The following is a 23,650-nucleotide window of genomic DNA, read 5'->3' as shown; positions in this document are numbered from 1 at the left end:
TTTGAGGCTTAAATTCAGAAGTAGCACAATGTCACTTCCACCACATCCTACTGGTCAAAACAAGTTACAAGGCCAGTCCTGATGGGAGAAGCTACAAACAATATGTGGCCATATTTCATCTATCACACCCTGGGATGATGTTGGCCTGAACCAAGGAGGTAGGTAGAGAGAAGTGGACAGATTCTTATTTTTAGGATATTTAGGAGGGAGAATTGAGAAGTCCTGGGGATTGTTCTTGAGCAATAAGAGAAGATGAAGTTACCAATGACTTCTAGTTCCTTGGTGTGGGTGATTGATGAATGGTAGTGCCCAGCACTCAGAGAGAAAAGAGGAAGAACAGGCTTGTGGGGAAGATATGTTTCCAGTGTGAGTCATGTCAAGGATGAAGTGTCTTTTAGACAGCCAGGTGTAGATGGGCAGGAAGCAGGTTGATACACAGGTCGGGAGAGAAATCTGTCTGGAGATACCAGTTTGGGAGTCTCGGGTGCCCTAAGCCTAAAGCATCTTCTAGGAGGGCTGCAGCCCCGAGAGCTGGAGCAGCTTGAGGGCAGGGATCTGGTAAGTCAATTCTGTAGCTGCACTGAGCTAGGCTCAGTGCCCCAGGGCAAAGCAACCAGTCTCTCCTGGTTGAAGGTTTACCAACCTGTTAGGGGGAATGAGTTTGTAGAGAGCCCTCAGCTCTGAAGTAAGATCAGTGTTGCAAGTGGCATGGGGGTAGAGACCAGCTCCTGCCAGGAGGAAGTCGCCTAACAACAGGCCTCTGACTCAGAAAGTCATGACTGCATCATCACTGAAGAAGCATCAACAGGGGCTAGAGGAACCCTCATCAGGGATGCTGTGGAGGGCAGTCTCTCCTGGGTTGGAAGATAGACCCAATGGTCAGCCCTGATATTTTGTGAAGGTAAATTTCCCTCACCACCCATCCCTCCATTTCCACAGGTACCTAAATTTCAGAAACTTCCCAAGTCTTCATTGAAGGCAGTTCTGCTGGGAGATCAGCATGCAGGAGGCACTACTAGGCTGCAAAAGGAATGTTGGCTAAGATCCCTGCCATGCATCTATTCATTCATTCAACAAATATTCCACAAGCCCTACTGTGCACCGAGCCCTGTGCTATGCACCAGGAATACAGAGATGAACAGACTCGAGTCTGGAAGCAATGACTGCAGCTGGAAAAACCTGGTCCCGGAGCTGCTGTTAGTTTCTGGAACTGTCTTCCCATTGGATCTCAAGAAGGGGCTGAGGGGTCTCTTTGCCATGGCGCTGGATTGAGAAGGTTTGATGAAAGAAAGAATGAAAGGAATAGGTGAGTGGGGGACCGGGGAAGTGTCCAAAGAAGGGCTCTCTGCCTGAGTGAAATCACGGAAAATTCAAAGAAATAAAGCAACCCCTTTATCTGGGCGAATAATAATTTAACAGATGACATTTATGAAGTGCTTTCTCCGCGACTATTACGGTGGTACCCACTTTCCTTGCATTATATAGATTCTCTGGCAGCGTGGTCTTGGGCACATCCATCCTCTTCTCTGGAACCTCATCAACGCATTGTTACAGTAAGAAAGCAGGGCGGGGCGCTCTCAGCGCGGAGAGCGGGGAGACCTCAGGCGAGCGGAACCGCCGTCCGGCAGCCAGCGAGGGCGACCGGACGCTTTTCGCCCGGACTCCCGCCCTAGCGACGCGCCTCGTTGCTAGGGGCGGAGGCGCGGGAGGCTGTGGAGCGTGGAGGCTGCGGACGCTGTCTGGCTCGGCGCCCCGCCGGCCTCTGCTCCCGGCCAGGCCAACCAGCCGACGGGTATGGAGCCCAGGAGGGGGCTCAGAGGGCGGGCGGGGAAATGGGAACCCTAGCGCTCCTACCTGGCCGACGCGAGGAGGGAGTTCCGAGGGCCGACCTTGCGGTGGGTGGCGCTAGATTCTCATCTTGGCACCCCCTCCACCCCCATCAAAAATAAGCTTTGGCCGTCCGCCCGGAGTGGACGAGGGGCATTTGTGGTGTGAAGCGCCAGAAAGGAAAAACTGCACACAGTTTGTCCCCAGAACTTGGGGAATGGGGGATCTGGCCTATTACTGACTCCCTCTGTGACTCTGGGGAACACCTTCTTATTCTCTGGGCCTCGGTTTCCCTGTCTGTACCATTGGAGGGTTGAATCACACCACCTCCCTCGTGCTTCTACTGTGGTTTTCCGTTTTTTCTTTGGTTTAGATGCCTTGGTCTCCCAGATTGTAGGTTAGATGTGTGCACAGGGAGATTTGGGGAGAGGGAAGATGTGAAATCAGCATTTACATGAACAGTGGAGCAAGAGTCCAGGGAAATAAGGTCCAGTTCCCCAGTTCTGCCCCCGTGTGACCTTTAGCAAGTCACAACCCTCTGAGTTCCAGTTTCTTCTTGGAAAATAACAGCTGGATATATGCTGGAGTATATGGAGGAATATTGCACTGGAGAGTTAGAAGAGAATTCTCTGGGTTGTTTAGGGTGACCATTGGCTATCTCAAGGTCTTTGGAAAGCAGATTGGGGCAGAAATGGATCCTGGGATTCAGATTTAGGCCTGGCTCCGTCTAGAACTAACAAGGACACCCAGAGCGGTAATTGGGTTTATAGCCTTCCCAAGTCCTCTCCAGCCTGTCCAGGCCTGAAATTGGGGCTGGAGGCGGGTAACTGCTCCCTGAAGGATTTATTGTCAGGCAGCTTTAAAGGACCCTTGTAGTGTTGGGTCCTTAAAAAGCATCTTGCAGAGCAGACTCTTCACCTTATTATGCCATTCATTCATTCATTCATTCATTCAGTAGATATTTGCCTTGCTTCCATTCTCCCTGCCTATGCTTAAAGCACAGATACAAAAATGAACAAGACACTATTCCTCCTCTCAAGTATATTACATGTTCACAATATAAACAATGGAAGATAACTGAATAGTATTTTCATTTCTTAGATCAGTTATGAGATTATCTACTCATAATAAATTACAACAATATGGATATCATCCATGTACATATACTTTGTTCTCAAGATTTTAAATTGCCTTGCTATAGAATATAGTAAATTCTTAGCCTTAGTGTGATCAACCCCTCTGGGCAGGGGACATAACTGGCTTCAGTTTAATCTACTCCAGACTCATATATCCATTTGTATATGTTCTCTGAGTATATTTGTTATATATGTTTAATATGTGTCTATTAAGAGTAGTAGTAATAAGGGTGAAAGTCCTCCTTTTGGTATTGAGGTCACTGTTAATCTAGCAGTCATGGAGTAGGCGTCATTTACTATCAACAGTGTGCCAGGTTGAACTGAGGGCTTTATATGCACTAGCTTTGTAGAGACGCGGTATAGGATGCTGGTCAACAGCAAGGCGTCTGGAGTCAGACTGCCTGGATTCAAGTTTCGGCTCTGCCGCTTATCTGTAAACTTGAGCAGGTTATTGAACATCTCTGTGCCTCCATTTTCTCATCTGCAAAATGAGGATAGTAACAGTATTTCTCTCAGAGGCTTGTGGAATAGATTAACTGAGTTAATAAATATAAAACTCTTAAAACAGTCCTTGGCACCTCTTAAGTGCTATTTTTTTTCCTTTTTTTTACCCCAAAGCCCCAGTAGATAGTTGTATGTCATAGTTGCACATCCTTCTAGTTGCTGTATGTGGGACGCGGCCTCAGCATGGCCGGAGAAGCGGTGCGTCGGTGCGAGCCCGGGATCTGAACCCTGGCCGCCAGTAGTAAAGCGCGCAGTTAAGGGCTAAGCCACAGGGCCGGCCCTTAAGTGCTATTTTTAATCTACACAGAAGCCCAATGCTAGAGGTATTATGCCATTTTACACGTAGGAAACAGACTTAGAGAGGTTCAACACGTTGCCCAAGGCCACAGTAGAACTGCAGTTCAGACCTGGTCCTAATTCTGATGCTAATGCACTTAATCAAATGTTATTCTGACTATTCTGTGCTGCTCTTACTTCTTAGACTAAGCTACGCTGTCAATCGATAATGAGAATTTATTTATTTGAATTCTTAAAATAGAGTTGTTAAAATGCAGTAAAATTGGTTTCTTCTTTGTAGATATTTATAATGGGAATTCTGGACTAGAAGTCAAGAAGTCTGCCTAGTTATAATTTTGAGTAAATAATGTTTCTGCCCTCATTCTCCACATCTTTATTTATTTATTTTTTAATTTTAATTTTTTTATTTTTTTCCCCCAAAGCCCCAGTAGATAGTTGTATGTCATAGTTGCACAGCCTTCTAGTTGCTGTATGTGGGACGCGGCCTCAGCATGGCAGGAGAAGCGGTGCGACGGTGCGCACCCGGGATCCCAACCCCGGGCCGCCAGTAGCAGAGCACGTGCACTTAACCGCTAAGCCACAGGGCCGGCCCCTCCGCATCTTTAAATAAAGGGTTTATATGTGATGATTTTGAAAAGCTCTTCCATCTCAAATTCTATGATTCATACTTATTAAAGTATTATTTTAGACAGGAGAATTTGCCTTTCCCACAGAAACAGTAAGCTGTAAAGCGGTCACCTCTGAGGATTTTTGAAGGTAGGTACTATAAGTAAAATAAACGTGTTTAATGACGTATTTAAATATATCCTATTTGCATATTTAAAATTGATGTATAAATAACATATGGTATACTTTCCTTAATTATTGAAATGTGAGAGTTATAAAATCTTAGAGTTTTGTAAGATATCTCTTTCTTTGGGAAAAGTACAGTGAACAATCTCCTTAGTTAACAAGGTCCTTATTTACTTTGTAAATCTCCTTTCAGTACAAGCATATGCTTAGATAGAGAAGAGATTAATTTAAGCATCTTTTCACTAATTACAGAGATTGAGAAGTGGCTGCCTGAACTATTTTCCAAAGGATAAACATTACAAAGCATTGAATCCAGCACTTCACCAAGAAGCTCCTATTGGTTTGGGGGTAAGTAATTCTAAAAGTCATCTTTTCCTTAGACTGTCCCATGAATACTCTTCAGATGGGAAGTGTGGCTCTCTGAAGATACCAGTTTAGGATGCAGTCAATTTAAGCAGAGATGATCCATTTATAGCATCTGCAGTTCCCAGTGACCTAGATCTATGGATGGCATCTGTCCTTAGTTTGATGTCAGTGTTGAAAAATGGGTTAGGCTGGCAGATGGGAAACCCTGCACATCTGTCTGTCTATAAACAATACAACATCCGTAGCTTTTTGAAAACTATCCTAGAATTTTTCCTTTCAGCACATCTTATGCTTATTATAGAGAATCCTAGAATGTCTGAGCTGGAAGGGACCTTAGATTCGATACTTGACAACAAATGTTTTTGTCACACTGTGAAAGCCACTTGAGGTAGAAAGATGAATATGACAGAGTCCTTCCTCTTAGGGAGCATAGAGTCCACCAACAATCATTAAATCTGGTGTCCTCATTTATAGGTGGGGAGGCTGAGGCCCAGCGTGAGGAAGGGAGGAACTCAGGGACGCACAGTGAGCCTAGGCCAAGCTGGGGCCAGAGCCCAGGGCCCCTGATGCTACTCAGCGTCCTTTCCGGTGTGGTGTCCTTCTGTACTTGTTCCCTCTTCTTGTCAGGGGGTCAATTCTGGCAACTTCTCAAAATGTAGGCTGGTCTTCTTTCTGGAAAACTCTATCTTTTTAACGGTAATGATATGATGGAGAGTACTTTGTGAGTTTTAGCTGCTGTTCTCCCTGTAGACCATCCTTCCTAGAGCTAGGCTGGCTGTGCCCATAAGAAACTCGTCTCCTAGAACTTCTTTAACGGAACCCCAGAAGAGATGGGGACCGGTACTCCAGCCTCTCCAAATATTTCCCTCCGCCCTCTGGCGTCTCAGGGAACAGCTAGGTGCAGAGGACACATGACCCAGAGTAGCTGAGATTAGCCCCTAGTCACATACCTTCAGTCTCAGCAGATGTCCCTGCTGGTCACATCTTCCGGTTTCTCTTTTTTTCTTTTCTCTGTTTTACCAGCAGCCAGTATAGGACCTGCGTGAATTAGGTGCTTAAGAGGTATTTCCTGAATGAGCATATGGATGAGTGTCTCTCTTTCTCTTTAATTCTAGCCTTCTTAGTTGTTGGGGATGATGCAAGTAAATCTGGAACACACTTAATAATTCTTTTTTTTTCTAATATATCATCCATTATTGACATTATTTAAGTTCTAGGTCAGTGGTTCTGAAACTTTTTGGCCTCAGGACTCCCTTTCTTTTTTTTTTTTTTTTATAATTTTTATTTATTTATTTTTCCCCAAAGCCCCAGTAGATAGTTGTATGTCATAGTTGCACATCCTTCTAGTTGCTGTATGTGGGACGCGGCCTCAGCATGGTGGGAGAAGCGGTGCGTCGGTGCTCGCCCGGGATCGGAACCCGGGCCGCCAGCAGCGGAGCGTGCGCACTTAACCACTAAGCCACGGGGCCGGCCCAGGACTCCCTTTCACTCTTAAAAATTATTGGGGACCTCAAAGAGCTTTTGTTCATGTAGCTTATAGATTGGGTTCTACTCTGCCACCTCCTGTTGACATTAAGACTGAGAAATTTAAAAAATATTTACTTATTAGTTCATTTTAAAATTATAATAATATGGGACCGGCCCGGTGCTGTAGTGGTTAAGTTCGCGTGTTCTGCTTTGGCGGCCTGGGGTTCAGTGGTTCGGATCCTGGGCGTGGACCTACTCCCACTCATCAAGCCATGCTGAGGCCGTGTCCCACATAGAAGAGTTATAACTATGATACACAACTGTGTACTGGGGCTTTGGGGAGAAAAAAGAAAAAAGAGGAAAGAAATAAAATAAAATAATAATAATAAACCTATTGCATGTTAACATAACATAATTTTTATGAAAAATAAATATACTTTCCAAAACACAATAAAATTTGGTTGGAAAAGAGTGATATTGTTTTACATATTTGCAAAACTCTTTAATGTTTGGCTTATACAGAAGACAATTGGATTCTCGTATCTGCTTCTGCATTCAGTCTACTGCAATGTGTTGTTTGGGTTCAAGTATATGAAAAAAAGTAGGTCTCACAAAGAGACATAGTTGGAAAAAGGAGTATCTCACGGATTCCCTGAAAGGCTCTCAGGAATCCCCAGCGGTCTTCAGATCACACTTGGAGAACCTCTGGTCTAGGTCATTAGCTGTATTGTCTCATTTAGTGTCATTGTCTCTCGCATCTCATTCTTCCTACAGAGTAACCTCCGGACCCTGGCACACTGATTTAGAGAAATGTCACAGTGAAATTATTTAAAAACAGTCCCACAAGCTAGGAAGGTTAAAAACTTTTGGAATAATTAACACTCTTTTTCAAGAAGCTTCACTACTGTAAATTATGTTTTATTTTCAAATACACGCTCTTAGTATTTATTTTATTGTGGTAGAATACCCATAACATAAAATTTATTATTAGTGACATTTAGTACATAGACAGTGTTATGCAACCATCACCGCTGTCTAGTTCCAGAACATTTCATTACCCCGAAAGGAAACTCTGTACCTATTAAGTAGGCACTCCCTATTCCCCTATGACTCTAGCCCTTGGCCACCACTAATCTGCTTTCTGTCTCTCTAGATTTGCTAACTACAGATATTTCATATAAATGGAATCATACAATATGTGGCCTTTTGTGTCTGGCTTCTTTTGCTTAGTATCATGTTTTCAAGATTCATCTGTGTTATAATATGTATCAGTACTTCCTTTCGTTTTATGGCTAAATAATATTCTGTGGTATGGATAGACCACATTTTGTTTATTCGTTCATTCATGGATGGACATTTGGGTTGTTTTCACCTTTTGGCTATTGTGAACAGTGCTGCCGTGAGCATTCATGTATAAATTTTTGTTTGAACACCTGTCTTCAAGTCTTTTGGCTATATGCCCAGGAGTGGAATTACTGGATGATATGGTAATTCTATGTTTAACTTGTTGAGGAAACTCTCAGTATTTTTAAAATTAGTTTTGTTTTTGTTTTTGTTTAGCTGCTAATGCTTTCTTGGAAGGTGCATTCCCAGGGCCATAAGAGTGAGGCAGGGAAGGGAGGAAAAGCAAATGTGTACAACTAATTAGTCTTTCTCGAAAAAGATTTATTTTTACATACCCATACTACCAGGATTGTGCCAAACAAAGTTAAGAGGATGTATTCTTCTTTTTACTAAACAGGGAACACTACTTCCAGCAGCCACAAGGGATGCTGCTCCTCAGGTGCCGTCTGAAACGAGCTCTTCCTCAGAAGGTTTCCTGTAGGTTCTGGGCCGTGATGGGGAAACTGCAGAGCAAACTCAAACACAGCACTTATAAATACAGGTACAGCAGTCCTGCCTGGGGATCCCAAGATTTATCGTGACCCGTTAAAATTCTCCACTAAAGAAAGAGAAGGCCCGGGGGGAGTATTGATGACCTTCCCCGAATAGTCAGTTTGGTCTGTTTTCTTTTGATAAGAAGCAGCTGATTAGCTGGTGTCTGCAGCCACATAGAGAGGGGTACTGCGTCTTTGGGAATAATCTCTAGTGTGAGCAAAGACCACCAGCTTCTTGCCTTCAGGATTCCCCTTTATCAGATTCCATTCATTCAGTCATTCTGAGCATTTTCAGAGTTAGTAATACCCTTTCTGGCAAAGTCAGTGGGTCTCCTTTCTCTACTCCTTTTCCGTCTTTCTCAGGCTGGCCCGAGTTGCTGCTGTAGCTCACACTCGTCGTCCCCTTGCTCCGCTGTGCGCTCCCATACCACTGGGCCTCTCATCTTCCACCCTGTCTTTGGCAGGCCTGATGGAATTACAGAAGAGAGAGTTCAGACTAAAGCTTTTCAAGAGTATAGCCCAGCCCACGTGGATACCGTCTCCGTTGTTGCTGCTCTGAACTCAGACCTTTGTGTCTCTGGAGGAAAAGATAAGGTGGGGTGTGCAGTGCTTCCCAGGGAACCACCTTACCGCGGAGAAGGGAAGGTATTTGGAAAGGAAGTGCTGGTTTTGCATTTCTGGCAGCAGTGCTGAGTAGTGCAAATATAGGAGATTTAGAGTTAGAGGGACTCAGTTTCAATCCCTGCTCTGCGACTTCCCGTTACTTTGGGCAATTTTAATTTTCTTGAGTTTTAGTCTCTTTGTCTATTAAATGGGGATAAGAATGCCAACCTCACAGGACAGTTGTGAAGATTAAATGGTAAGACCCTTAGCCCTGTGCCAGACCACTCACGTGCTCTTTATAAATGGCAAGTATTATTACTCCAGTCAATGCATTTTTACACCTATACACAGACACCAGAGTTATTTGTCGTCAAAAGGAGCCTTCTAATCTCACCTTTTATGCCGCTCTTTTGCCAAAATCTCTAGTTGGTGTGTATCATGCTTCCTCCCTCCTCTGTTTTTGCCCTTCCTCCCACTGTCACTTTGAATCTGGTTCCTTTCTCTCCCTCACATTTGGATCTGTTGTAACTCTCACAGCTCAGATATTCGTAGCAAAAGTGTTGGTTCTTGTGTAGTAAATGATGCCTCTCGTTTTAAGTAGCCTTTTAGAATCTTCAAATTCCATTTTCATACTGTATTTCACTGATTCTAAGATGCACATGTTTTCACATTTTAACACCTCTGAAATCAGTAGGCATCTAAAAATTGGTGATAAAGCATGGTACCATAGTTTAATTGGCAGCATTTTGTCTTCAAATCTGTTATCTTCGATGTAGGAAATGTTATTTCTATGATCCTCCCCTGTGAGGGGTGGAAATGGCAAGATTATCCTCCTCGTTTTGCAGATTAAGAAACTGAGATTTAACTAGGTCAAGTGTAACTTGCTCCTTACTCTCTAGCAATTAACTACGGTGACTGGGCTGGAGAAATCCTGGTTGGGGGAGGAATGCTTACAACAAAATATTAAAGTGTATACAGGGAAAAGGGATGGAAAGAAAATTTTATCAATGATTCTCTGGCAGATGGGATTATGGATGATGTTTTTGGAAATTAAAAAAAAGTGCGATCTTTTTCACAGCAATGTGAATACATCAACACTACTGAAGTATACGCCTAAAAATGATTAAGATGACAAATTAAAAAAAAAAACAAACCCGGAGCTGGCCCGGTGGCGTAGTGGTTAAGTTCGCATGCTCCACTTCGGTGGCCCAGGTTCGCAGGTTCGGATCCCGGGCATGGACCTATGTACTGCTTAGCAAGCCATGCTGTGGCAGGCGTCCCACATAAAACAGAGGAAGATGGGCACAGGTGTTAGCTCAGGGCCAATCTTCCCCAGCAAAGGGAGGATTTGGCAACAGATGTTAGCTCAGGGCTAATCTTCCTCACACACACGAAACTAATATAAAAGTATGATACAGTTAGGGGGAAAAAAAAATCTCATGTAGAATTCTCCTTCAGCATCTACAACCAGAACCTCATCCTGAATCAGTTCCCCTTGGGGAGTGTTAGCCCCAAACCCATCAGTGAGGCTCAGAGGAGTGGCCCAGGGTCTCGGGGAGAGACAGAGGAACGATCAGGAGGAAAGAAAAGAAACTCAAAGTAGGGGGTTGTGAGGAGGGACACAGCGTTAAACCCTAATGCTCGATGCAGGTCGCTTGATGAAGAGGGAGAAACTAGGTAGAGAATGAAGTGAAGGCTGCTTGTTTCAAGTTAACAAAAATTCAGTTAAACTGAAATATTCAAATGCCTCTCTGCAGACAGTTGTGGCCTACAATTGGAAAACTGGAAATGTGGTGAAAAGGTTCAAAGGACACGAACGTGAAATCACCAAGGTAATTGTCAACGATTATTACCGTGGAGGGCTTGGGAGCCGAGTAAAGGCGTATCTAATAGCTCTAGATAGTACGAGTGGTTGAATTTCAGTCTTAAGGAAAAATGCAAGGGCTTCTTTCGATGCCGCGAAGCCCTCCTCTGGGAAAAGCAGCGCAAGCCCCTCCCTTGGCTGTTGCTGCAGGTGGATTGGACACAGTTTTTCTTCTGTTGAGCCTATAATAGCTCAGGCGGTCTCCCTGACCCATCCTAACTTGATAGGGCCGTGTATTGAAGGCTTCCTGTGTGTTTACTCTAGCTAGAAAAGTGACAAAATCTCTACGCTCAGGAACCTTCTAATCTAGTCGGGGAAATTTTTTAAAAGCCAGTAACAGTTAAATAAAAATTAATTTGTTCAATAGCATTTACAGAATAGAGTGAGCTTCTAGCAAAAATGATAGAGAATGCCAATTTATATAACTCCCCTCTCCCAAGTCCACCTGAATGAACCAAACATTAAGGTGCAAACTCCAGGGGCTGGCCCCGTGGCTTAGCGGTTAAGTGCGAGCGCTCTGCTGCTGGCGGCCCGGGTTTGGATCCCGGGCACACACTGACACACCGCTTATCAGGCCATGCTGTGGCAGCGTCCCACATAAAGTGGGGAAGATGGGTACGGATGTTAGCTCAGGGCCAGCCTTCCTCAGCAAAAAAAAAAAAAGAGGATTTGCATGGATGTTAGCTCAGGGCTGATCTTCCTCACACACACACACGAAAAGGTACAAACTCCATCATAATGAAACTAGGCATCGGCCACAATGCCATAGCACACAAAATGATATTTCCCAAAATGCCAGACACGGGGCATCAGACTGAGAGAGAACACAGGCTCTAACACACTTATCCCCAGGTCTTTTTCCCAATTTAAAGTCCGATCAGACAAGTACACTGGAGCTTTCTTTTCTTGAGCAGATAGCCTGTATTCACAAGTCAGACCAGTTCTTCAGCGCCTCTCGTGACAGGATGGTCATGATGTGGGACTTGCACGGTTCCTCACAGCCAAGGCAGCAGTTCTCTGCCCATGCCATGGTGGTCACTGGATTGGCTGTGAGTCCAGGTAAAGTAAAGCAGATCTCTTCCCAGTGCTGTTGTTTTTTTGGAAAAGCCCTGTTCCAGGCCCATCTCACAGACCTTCTTCTTGCCATTGTTTCAAAGACTCGTCACAGCTGTGCACTGGCTCTCGGGACAACACCCTGCTTCTGTGGGATGTGGGGACTGGACAGTGTGTGGAGAGAGCTTCTATCTCCAGGAACCTGGTAGGGACTCAATCTGGGTACAGAGCCGGGCCGCAGAAGGGAGCATGGGGTGAGGGGAAGGGCCTGGCAGCGAGATCAGGAGACCACAACCAGGCGTAGACGCATAAGCTTGAGTCCCAATTACTGCTCCCGCCTAACTCTGTCAGAGCCTGGCCTCCCAGGGGTGTGGGATTAGCTGGTCTCTTCGGGTCTCTGCTCCAGAGAACAATTCTGCTAGTTTACACTGGAATTTTAAGTGGTGTCCTCATTTATTCTTTCAAAACATAGTCATCCCGTTTCTTCTGTGGGCCAGACACTGTGCTAGGAGCAGGGTTAGTGACCCAGGACACAGTCCCTGTCCTCCAGGAGCTCAAAGCTTATGCTCTGTGTTCTGTGTATGTAACATTATGCAGAGAAGTATTACCTTTGGCTTTCTGTATAATTTGCTGCATTTATGAAAACCAGTGTTTTCTGGTAGAGGACTGGTGTATAACTCCACAGCCTTTGGGGTCAGTCATACCTGGGTTTGAATCCTGGATCCATCACTTTTTAGCTGTATTACCCCAAGAAAGTTAAATAGAGTCTCAGTGTCTTCATTTACAAAATGAGGAGAATGGTGTCACCTGACGTGGTGGTCATCAAATGTCAGCCATCGTCATCTTTGCCAATTTTGAAGACAACTGTCAATGGCAAGACGTGCCTGCCCTTTGCCCTCCGTATTTGTGGAGGTTGCTGGAAGAAAATCTTGGTGCCTTGCATCGTTTTGAAAACTGTTTCGTGCCTGTCCAGCAGGGGGCTGCAGGGATAAAGAGACACAGGAGCGTCGAGAGCACCCTTCCTGAACCCTGTGAGGCCTTAGACTAGGATTTCAGTGGTCCCGCTTTAGGACAGGGGCTGTGCTCCTTAGCTGTCGCCGGCCACCGGTTCTCTAGCACGTGTTTGGGTTTCAGGCACTCTGAGTGCTGCGTGCATTTTGGGACTCACAGCTGGCCAGCTGCTGTCCTTGCTGATAACCTAGGAGATACAAGTAGAGCATGACTGGTGGGTGGGTATCTGCAAAATAAAATCCCTCTAAGTCAAATTACTAGTTCAGCGTCCTTGAGAAGTGGTGCAGAGATGCTATTTAGCACAGTTTAACAGGAGTTACAGCAGAGCAATGACTTGGTATGGAGATGTTTTGAAAATTTTGCTTCTTCCAGGTCACTCACCTGTGCTGGGTCCCTGGAGAACCATATATACTGCAGACTTCTGAAGATAAAACCCTCAGGTGGGCTAACTGAGCGGCAGTGAAGGTGTTTCTGGTGAAGGTTTGTGGCTCGCATGCTTACGTGACCCCATCCCCACTCTGCTTCTCCACATTGCTGTGCCCTTCCCAGGGCCTTCCGCCCCTCTGCCCCCCGCTGGTGCTGGCGCCTCTCTGATCTGGCCCCCTGGATGGTCTGGGTAGAGGTCGAATGCCAGGAGGTCAGGCCGGGAAAAAGCCCCTGTTCTGGATGGTTTCGAAGCACCTGATGCTAGCAGCGCCTGCTGTGTGAACGTGCTCAGGTTAACCTCAGGACCAGCCACTTGTGTGCCCCACCCCTCAGGCTGCCTGGCTGTGCTTGCTACCCCTGCTCAGCTCCTGGTGCTCTCACTCACCCGGCCCTCAGGGGAAGCCCCCAGAGAAGGAGCTGCAGAGTCGCCATCAGGGCAGTCAAATTAAATCATTCTCCGTCTAGAAAGCACTACTAGAAACTTTGGATCTCAGAGGAGATTTTACTCAGAAACTGGTAGGAACGAGGTAAAGAGATAAAAATGAGGAGAGAGGCGAAACACAACACTCCCCAGTGGACCCCATGGCCCAGGTTTCCCAAGGCCTGTAAATCTTTGTATCATAATAAGTATGTTTTTAAAAAAATTTAAATCACAGGCACAGAAATATCCTCTTGTCTGTTGAAAATAGTATCCCAAAGGACCAAATTAACAAATTAACTTTGTACAATTAAGATGCTTGCTCTAAATTCCTAGTAACTAGATCTCAAAATAGAAAGAACTCCGATATCATTCCATTTGGTTATTTCCTGCTGGCTGTGGAGTCTCTGAGAGTGATCCAGTTCATGCTGCTGTTTTTAGGTAAATCATGGCGTTCCATTCTGACTGGCTGAGCAGCAAAGAGCCAAGCCTTTCACGTTAGCAGGCTCTTGCAGGCGTATTTCAGACACATTTACTACAGACTCATCTCCTGCTGTAATTTCTTTCAGATTATGGGACAGTCGGGGGCTGCAGGTGGCTCATCTCTTTCCCGCAAAGCAGCATATTCAGACCCACTGCGAGGTCAGTGAGGATGGACACAAGTGTATCTCCTGCAGCAGCGGCTTCGGAGGGGAAGGCTGCGAGGCCACGGTAAGAGATTGTGAGGACTCCCGGTGTCTGGTTGCTGATAAGCAAGTTACTTGCTCTGGCCTTGTGTCTGTCCTGGGCTGTACAGGCAGGCTTTCCTGATGGCTCAGGCCTATCCCAAGTACATACTGAAGGTGATCTTTGCATTCCAGATGCTTCTGTCAAGAAACATCTGTCAGCTTAGGGCTCTCTGAACTGATCGTAAAAAAGAGGAATGGGATGGAGTCAAGATAGGAAGGCACTAAATGCAGAATGGGCCTGCTGATGTCCCTACTCCCAGCAGAGCTTAGAAAGGAGAGGGATTGTTTGAAGAACAAGTGTATTCCCATTGTACATGTGGTCACAGCAAAAAAGGTTCAAACTCTTCAGGAAGTTTGGAACTCCAGTGTTGGTCAAGGGCCCACCCCATCCATTACCCAGATACCTTTCCCTGCAATTAATTTCAGGATAGATTGTCTAGGATCCTCCAAAGTACCTTCGATTCCTAGTTGTAGAATATCAATTGAAAGGGTTATCTAGTATCCAAAGAGAACAATTTATGACTCCCATTTTATAAAACATTTATTATGTGCTAGACACTGGTCTGAGCACATTACATGCCTTATCTCATTTAATCCTTAAAACAACCTCATGAGTTAGGTACTATTATAATTCCACTTTTACAGATAAAGAAATAGAGGCATGGCAAGTTGAAATCTCTTGTACAAAACCACATCTCTAGTAAGTGTAGGTTGAGGCATTGAATCTCAGGCTCTTGATGTGGCATCTCTTCTCCAAGCTAAGCATTTCCAGCTCCTACAACTGTTGCTTGGATGATGTGGTATCCAGTGATTTCATTATTTTTTGGACACAATTCAGTTTTCTCTCCTCCCTGAACATTATTCTCCTGATGTGGTCTGATCTGTATCAACAAGAGTGGGACTGGTGGAAGTATCACCTCCCTTATTGTAGACTGTGGTCTTCCATATGACCTCTGGTGGTCATAAGCTTCAGCGTCTGGTCATTAAATCAGAAGGTCTGCACCTGTATGTACTTATGAGAAGGTGCTCCTAACTGTGGGGTCCCCACAGGACCCACAGATGCCAAGAGGTTGATAAAAGGCAGCTCTTGAACTGTTGTAGAAAGTAGGCCACCCCATCCTGTCCCATCATGCTGTAGGACTTGGAGCTTTCACTTCCCTAACCATGATGTTAATGAGGAAGACAACAAGCTTTCTGGCACATCCTTAACCACGGTTGTTTGAGACATAGTTGATGCTTAAAGTAATCACTGGATGGATGGATGGTTGGGTGTGTGGATGGGGTGGATGGAGATAAGGGGTGGCTACATGAGTAGGTAAGTGGAGGGAATAAGGGTGAGAGTGTGAGGCGATGGATATCAGCGAAGGAAGCATGTGTGAAGCTGGAGAAATACATATGTATGAGCTAGCCTATGTCATTACTTTGCAGCTGTGGGACCTAAGGCAGACACGGAACAGAATATGTGAGTATAAGGGGCATTTCCAGACTGTTGCATCCTGTGTCTTTCTACCAAGAGCATTGGCCTTGATGCCTGTGATTGCTACCTCATCACATGACTGCAGGGTGAAGATTTGGAACCAAGATACTGGAGGTAAAGAGCCTGCTGTTAGTGCTTCTCAGAGACACATGAAGTCCTAAAGGCTTCCTTAAAACTCTTTCTTTCCATTGCTCAGCATATACAAAGCCACCCATGTCCTGTCACTCTCTAGTCCCCTAGTGGTTAAGAGATGACGCCAAGATGCCAGAATCTCTGTTCAACCTCTGACTAAAAGCCATCACCACGTAACCCCTGGTAGCCTGTTATACAGACTGATTCCTGAGAGCTCAAATATATTTGGCTCTTATATTTTTTATACCTGAAGTTCTTCATCAGGTTTTAACTTGTGATGCTCAAAATGTCTGGAAAAGAGAACAAGAATTGCCAATTTTAAATTCATTTTTCAAGGACTAAAATGAGAGCCTTGGCTCTTGGTGGGGGAGAGGAGAGTAAAGATAGTCTCAGAAAGACTGCACTGTTTTGACTCTGCAGCTAAGGTGTGAGATCGCAGTAAGGTCGTGACGTTTCCCAGCACCAGAGGAAACGATGTTTTAGGGACCACAGCTCCCCAGGCTCCTCGAGGCAGTGGTGTGCCGGAGCCGGCTCCTCCTGGCCGATTGTGAAATAGTCAGGAATATTTAATGTGGTCACCCTAGGAGTGTTTACACCACGAAAATTGGCAAACACTGTGAATAAACGTGGTTGTTGTTTTTCTTCCAGAAAGCCAATTTACCAGCACCCCACTGCCTGCCTGTTATCCTGTCCTGGGCACAGGTTTCTGCCAGACACAGGACTAGCATTAATTTAGAGAACCTCAAACCAAATCCCTTCTGCAGGAATCTTCCAGGAACTCTACTCCCCAGAAGGGGAGGATAGAGCAGTCTCCCAGAGAAAAGATGTGGGATCATGTCTACTGGCACGCAAGCCAAACTTCCCTAGTAAGGACAGCCCTGCTGTGCCCTCACCTGGAGTTGTCTCTCCAGCCACCCAGGTGTGACAGTGGGGAGAGCAGCTGTTTTAGATTCGGTGATCATACACCTAAGATCAGGGAGAACCAGGTCTGAAAGTGCTGCCCTGCCCACCAGGTGTGTGCCTGTGGTTCTTAGAAGAGCAGCCTCCAAGATGTGGATGGAGGGAGACTGGGTCAGCTGGAAACCCCCAGACTGTCCCCCCATTGTCCTTTGTCTTGAAGGGAGCAAGTCCCCGGGAAGCCAGCAGCTGAAGATCAGTATCCTTATCTGTTTTTCACTTCCCTGGCCCCTGCTTTGTTTTTCTTTTTTTTTTTGTTTTGGCTGAGGAAGATTGGCCCTGGGCTAACATCCATGCCCATCTTCCTCTACTTTATATGGGATGCCACCACAGCATGGCCTGACAAGCGGTGTGTCGGTGCACGCCCGGGATCCAAACCCACGAACCCCGGGCCTCCAAAGCAGAGTGTGCACACCTAACCATTGCGCCACCGGGCCGGACCCCCTGCTTTGTTCTCTGGGCTGGTAACTGAGGGCCACTTTTTAACAAGTCCTTGCAAGTGAGGCCCCGATTGTCTGAACATACTTGTAGGTGGTGTACATCCTGTTGGGTCCGAGTGCCATTCTCTGTAGTTGAAGTCTTGGGTTGAGCCAAGTTCTGACCTCCCCGCTGGTGCACGTTCCTCTGAAGCATGCGGTGCCTCTCTTATCTGGGTTAGATACTGGTAGCAGATGCTTTATTGACAGGGACTTCTCAGAGGGACATTGCACTCTTGGCCTCACCTGCTGGTTCTGCCTTCCTCCCCCAGCTTGCCTTTTCACCTTGTCTCTGGATGGATCAGGACCTTTGACTTCCTTGGCTGTTGGCGACACCATGTCCTTATTGTGTGCAAGTTTCAGCAGAGGAATTCACTTACTCAGAGTGGACCACGGCCGAGGGCTGGAACTGCGGGAAGTGGCAGCGTTCTGAGGCCAAGAGACATTCACTGGACAATATCAAACTGCAGCCCCCCCTTTCTCAGTGTGGCTTTGTTTTTGCATGTTACCTGGAGGGGAGGATGATGTGGGGCTGGTGTTCTTTGCTTAGTTTCACTTAGAGGGTAAATCAGTGTTAGAAGGCAATTTCTTCTGTTAGAAGAAAATCAGGTGCAGAGTTTAGAAACATGGACTAAACATAAGGTTTTCAATCAGAGTTAAATCCAAAGGCAATTTTTTTTTTTTTTTTTTTTTTGGTGAGGAAGATCAGCCCTGAGCTAACATCCATGCCAATCCTCCTCTTTTTGCTGAGGAAGCCCGGCCCTGAGCTAACATCTGTTGCCAATCCTCCTCCTTTTTTTTTTTTTTTTTCCCCCAAAGCCCCAGTAGATAGTTGTATGTCATAGCTGCACATCCTTCTAGTTGCTGTATGTGGGACGCGGCCTCAGCATGGCCGGAGAAGCGGTGCGTTGGTGCACGCCCGGGATCTGAACCCGGGCTGCCAGTAGCGGAGCACGCGCACTTAACCGCCAAGCCACGGGCCCGGCCCCCCAAATGCAATTTTTAATGAGATTTTGGAACTGTTCTTCAAAAAAACAAGTTTATGGCTCAAAATGATGACCTGTAGGTGTGAGTGATAGGCCTCTGTCTGTGAGGCAGAACACAGGGTCTGAGCCTATTGAACTGACCTTTTCCACATCTCCACAGAAGAAAAAAATGGAGTGGGAGAGAAACTGTTTTGGTTGCCTCAGAATTGTCTAGATGGGGAAGAATGGGGCAGCGCCATAGAGGAAATGGATTGCAGACATGAGATTGAGCTCCCATTGCTGCTCCTCAGCAGCGTAAAGAATCAGAGATGGGGCAGGAAAGCAAAGCCTTGGCTTCTACTCGGAGTAGTAGCAGAGCGAGAGGTGGCACAAGCTGTCTGCTTCTGGTACCTTCCGAGACCGGTGCTGAGGGTACATGAAAATAAGACATGGGCCGGCCCCGTGGCGTAATGGTTAAGTGCGCGCACTTCGCTGCTGGCGGCCTGGGGTTGGGACCCCGGGCGCGCGCCGAGGCACTGCTTGTCAAGCCATGCTGTGGCGGCGTCCCATATAAAGTAGAGGAAGGTGGGCACGGATGTTAGCCCAGGGCCAATCTTCCTCAGCAAAAAAGAGGAGGATTGGCATTGGATGTTAGCTCAGGGCTGATCTTCCTCACAAAAAAAAAAAAAAAGAAAGAAAAAGAAAATAAGACCTGGGCTGGCTTGAAGTGGCTGACAGCCACAGGGCCTTCTCCAGAGTTGTAGGAGTCGTCAAACCTGTTCTGCGGATAAGGAAATGGAGAAGTTCCAAGATTAAGGCCCAAAAAGTTTCATTTGTACATTTTAATATTTTTATTTAGTTTTATATAAACTCTTTCTTGGGCATGGCCAGAGTGAGGGAAAGGGAGTCTCTGCAATGACAATAGAATGTAGAGAAAAGAGTAGAGGATGGACTCGCCTGTGTGCCATTGAGCCCCCCTCAGTGAGGAAGGGCAGGGTGCTCAGGTCTGCCTGTGTGGCCCCCAGGAGGTCAGTCTGGTGCTCACAAGCCCATTTTCCTCCAAGGAAAGTAGAGTCCCTCCTGCCTTCAGGCGAGCCCACACATAAGGCCACTGAGGCCTGGAGATTCCCTTTCTGATGAATCCCAGCCAAAGAAAGATTTTGCGTTTGTCTTCTCTCGCCCCTGCCTGTCCCTGACCCCAGGGGCTGACAGCCGTCTTGTCCCCTTCTGCTCCTCCTTAGGGCCTGCTCTCCCACGCCGTCTCCACGGACGGGCGGAGAGCCGTAAGCTAGTGCACAGCGTCAGGCCTGAGTTTGAATCTCCTCTTCTCCATTTAGCTGGATGATCTTGGGCAAGTTGTAAAATCTCAGCTTCCTCTTTATAACATGGAGCTCATAATCATACGTTCCTTGCAGGGCTGTTCTGAGGACTGGTCGTGACTATTAAATGCCAAGCAAGGTAGTGGGAGCTTGCAAATGGTAGGCACAGTTATTTACTGCCCTCTCTGTGCAGACGAAATGCTCTCCTTTCCACACGAAACAGTTCCCGTTCCTTCACCCGTTCTCCTTAGATCTTATCTTCTAAACCTGTAGTCATTGTTGGGCTTCCCTTTAATCCCTTCAGTTACGGATCTTTGAGCTCTGGAAGGACAGAGGGGTAGTGGGAGAGGAAGCTACTTCATTGAGCACCTAGAGACGGCTGAATACATTTATTCTCACTACAATTCTTATTGTTATTTCCATCTCACAGATGAGGAGGCTGAGGCCCAGGGACATGCAGTCCTTTGCCCAAAGTTACACACACACAGGTAGGAAGGAAAAGAAGAGATTTGAACCTGGGTCTGCCTGACTCAAAGCTGGAATATTTTCCTCCCCACTCCTTTGCCTTTGCATGATGTCACAAAGTCCATTTTAGAGATTTATAGACCATGACACTGTTTGTGTATTTTCTAGACCAGTTTGTTAACTTTTTGGCTCTAAGGAGATCCTCCTGGCCAGGTGCCTGGGAGCAGTAGACAGTTGTCTCAGGGAAAGTCCTAGTGTATCCTGAACTATTAGTGCTACGGCTGACTCTCTTCTAGAAGGAAGACAGGCAGTAAGTCATGAAATCCAAGGGAGTGGGTTGGGAGGGGGTCCTAGGGTTGGGAACAGGCTGCTTGCTGTGAGAGGGGACATACTTGTCAGAAAACAGTGATGAATAAGATGGTGAATCAGCAGGGTTCTGTTACCAGTAAAATTGTGTCCCTAAACTCTGCACATGTGCTTGATGTAAAAATTCCTTATCTGTGCATTTTAAGTAGAAAATAGATTAATAAATTTTTATAGGATTTTTTAGTCTTATATGCTCTAAGCAGGTATTCTCAGCACCTAAAATACAGGCTGCTAAAATGCATTCATTCATTTGTTGAACATGCATTGAACACTTCATTTGAGAGGCTACCTGTCTAAATCATATAAAGGAATTTTCCAAAGACAGTTGACTTCTCCAGGAAAGTTATACGCTCTTGGAATCTGGCCAATTGTATATTTAAAATTTAAAGAAATTTATATATTTATAATTTAAATATATTTATATATTTAAGGAAAATGAGTGATGGTTATTAATGCCCTTCATTTTGACACAGGAATTACAAGCATAGAACTCAGGTCACTTGGTGTTTTTAATCTTTTAACACTGAGAAAAAGGAACTTAGCTATTTCTAAGTGGCCTTTTGAAAACATAATTGTTAAAGAACATCTTCGTCACTGAAAACGAGGCGGCCTGCTAGTTGTTTCCTGAAATTGGCACAGGCTGCCCAGCTAAGACTACGTTGCCAGCCAGGCATAGCCGTGAGGATAAGTTCTTGTCAGTGGATGGTGAGCGGAAGTGTTGTGTGTAACTTCCACCTTATTAGCTTGAAAGGAACGTGTTTGTCTGGGATTACCCCTCTGGGTCCCTTCCGCTAGCTAGAATGCAGACTGCCAGGAACAGCTTCAACTATTGAAGACAGCTGATGGAACAGCAAGAGAGAAGGAACCTGGGGCCCCAAATCACCTCGAGGAGCTGAGCTGCTCCAACAGCCTGATCGGCTGTGACCTGAACGAGAAATGAACTTCTTTCTTTTTAATCTACTATATATATTTTTAACTTTTAATTCAAGTATAGCAATCATAAACAATTTCAGACGTCTTAAGTTCATAGCTTGCTGAATTTTCATAAATTGAACATACTCTAGTAACCAGTAGCTAGGTGAAGAAGAGTAAAACATCCAGGATCCCAGATGTTCTCCTTCATCCTCCCCTCCAGGCCTATCTGCCAGGGAATTTGTAACAGCATATATTGGTTTTGTTTGCTTTTCTACTTTATATAAATGGAATCATACTTTCTTGTAGGAGATGGAAAATATGGCCTCAAATTTCTCCCAGCCCTGTATGTGTGACCTTTTTGCAATGTGACTTCTCACCAGTAGGTAGTAGGATCCATTTCTCCACCCTTGAATCTGCTCTGGTCTTTTGACTTGGTTTGACTGATAGAATGCAGAAGAAGGAACGCTACACAACTTCTGAGGCTCAGCCTTAAGAGGCCTGGCAGCCTCCCTTCCACCATCTTGGAATGCTACTCCGAGATCTCCATGTCAGGGAGGCGACCTGGGCCATGTGGAGAAGACCTGAACACCACCAGATACATGAACACGGTCACCTTGGCCCTTCCAACCCTGCCACATCTGCAGCTGAACGCAGCCGCAGATGAAATCAGAAGAGAAACTGCACAGCTATCCCACAGAATCATGAAAAATAAGAAACCATTGTTTTAAGACACTAAGTTTTGGGGTAGTTTGTTATGCAACCATAGATTTAAGTGAAACAAGTATGTACTCTTATTTTTGGTCAGGCTTCTTTTGCTTAACATAATTTGTGAGATTGATTCATATTGTTGCATGTAGTTGAATATCATTCCTTCTCATTGCTGTACAATATTCTATTGTGTGAAAATAGTATAATTTATCCATCTAACTACTGATGGGCATTTGGATAGTTTCTAATTTGGGGCTCTGATAAATAGTGCTGCTATGAACATTCTAATAATGTCGTTGGTGAACATATGCATGCATTTGTGTTCATCATAAAACTAGCGGTGGCCTTTCTGGGCCATAGGGTAATTTGCAGGATTGGTTTTAGTAAATACCACCTCTTTTCCAAAAAACTTGTCCCAGTTCACATTCCCACTCACTGTGCAGGGAGTTAGTGGAGTTTTAGCTGTTCCACATCCTTGCCAACACTTGGTGCTCTTAAACTCTGCAACCCTCGGTTTTAAAGATGAGTGTGTAGACATTGACGTGCACACCAGGGAGGTGTGAGCTCCACGAGCCAACATTGGAGAGAAGCTGAACCAGCTGGGTTTGATGTCTGCTTTTCTTCCTGACACTTCCAGTTAAGAGGCCAGAATTTAACAATAAAACTTGATACGCATACAGTGCTCTATATTTTACATACTACTGTCACAATCATAATTTCATCCGAGTCTTCAATAAAATAACACCATGAGATAGGCAGCGTGGAGATTATTGCCTCTGATCTACAGAGAAGGAAAGTGACTTGCCAGAGCTCACACAGCATGTGACAGAGCCCAGATGGGAGCCCAGGTCTTTGGACATGCAGACTGGCTCTTCCCACCACGGTCCTCTACTTTCAATGACGTTATTCTAGAGGTGGTGGGCACGAAGGCTGAGGGGTGGGGCGTGTAGGAGGTATTTGCACCTGTGGAGTAAGTGACATAGGTTAAACATCTTGGACAGAAGGAATGTCCAATTCCATCCCAGATGTCACCTCCCCAGGGTCTGGAACACAGCACCCTGCTTACTCAAGGTCTTGCACATGCAAATTGAAAAGCCCAGATTGGGGGTGATGGGGACTGGTGTCAGCCAGCACTGTACGTCCATGCTGGACTCTCTCAGTTCATCTGGAAATAGTCTTTTGGAACCTGGCCAACTTCACATGACTGATAACCATGCAGATATTTACAATGAGGCTGCATGGAATATCCATGATTCACTCAGTGAAAAATCACAGGTAACAAAAGAGCACCCTCCAGCATTGTTCCATTTGGGTAAAAACATACCTGCACATGTATCTCTACATTCATAGATAAAGGTCTGGAAGAAATAGAGGAAAAATGTTAACAGTATTATCTCTGGATATTGAGTTTAAAGATGAATTTATTTTCTATTTTATGCCTTTCTGTATTGTTTGATTTTTTTTTGCAATGAAGATGAATCAGCTTCATTTTTAAAACTTC

General features: G+C 45.5%; 1 protein-coding gene across 6 annotated transcripts; it reads left to right on the top strand.

Annotated features, from left to right (window-relative positions):
• The first annotated feature begins 1,725 nt into the window (after positions 1 to 1,725).
• WDR31 (WD repeat domain 31) lies at positions 1,726 to 22,734 on the top strand. Of its 6 annotated transcripts, none has more exons than XR_009215913.1 (12): positions 1,726 to 1,792; positions 4,809 to 4,904; positions 8,131 to 8,274; positions 8,731 to 8,860; positions 10,627 to 10,701; positions 11,648 to 11,792; positions 11,891 to 11,991; positions 13,170 to 13,237; positions 14,211 to 14,352; positions 15,798 to 15,960; positions 17,684 to 20,183; positions 21,748 to 22,734. XR_009215913.1 is itself a non-coding variant. In XM_058523820.1 (11 exons), exons 3-11 carry the CDS (start codon positions 8,159 to 8,161, stop codon positions 19,800 to 19,802), a joined length of 951 nt encoding a protein of 316 aa, XP_058379803.1. In that variant the 5' UTR covers positions 1,726 to 1,792; positions 4,809 to 4,904; positions 8,131 to 8,158; the 3' UTR covers positions 19,803 to 20,542. The 6 variants fall into 6 exon arrangements, 4 of the variants coding, with proteins under 4 accessions (XP_058379803.1, XP_058379802.1, XP_058379800.1 ...); XR_009215914.1 differs by lacking the exon at positions 21,748 to 22,734 and having other exon boundaries at positions 17,684 to 19,854; positions 20,126 to 20,542; XM_058523820.1 differs by lacking the exon at positions 21,748 to 22,734 and having other exon boundaries at positions 19,792 to 20,542.
• The last annotated feature ends 916 nt before the right edge of the window (positions 22,735 to 23,650 follow it).

This window comes from Diceros bicornis, chromosome 28, assembly GCF_020826845.1.
Source record: "Diceros bicornis minor isolate mBicDic1 chromosome 28, mDicBic1.mat.cur, whole genome shotgun sequence".
Lineage (NCBI taxonomy): Eukaryota > Metazoa > Chordata > Mammalia > Perissodactyla > Rhinocerotidae > Diceros > Diceros bicornis.
The sequence above is the reverse complement of the archived record's forward strand: the minus strand, read 5'-3'. Positions and strand labels throughout refer to the sequence as shown.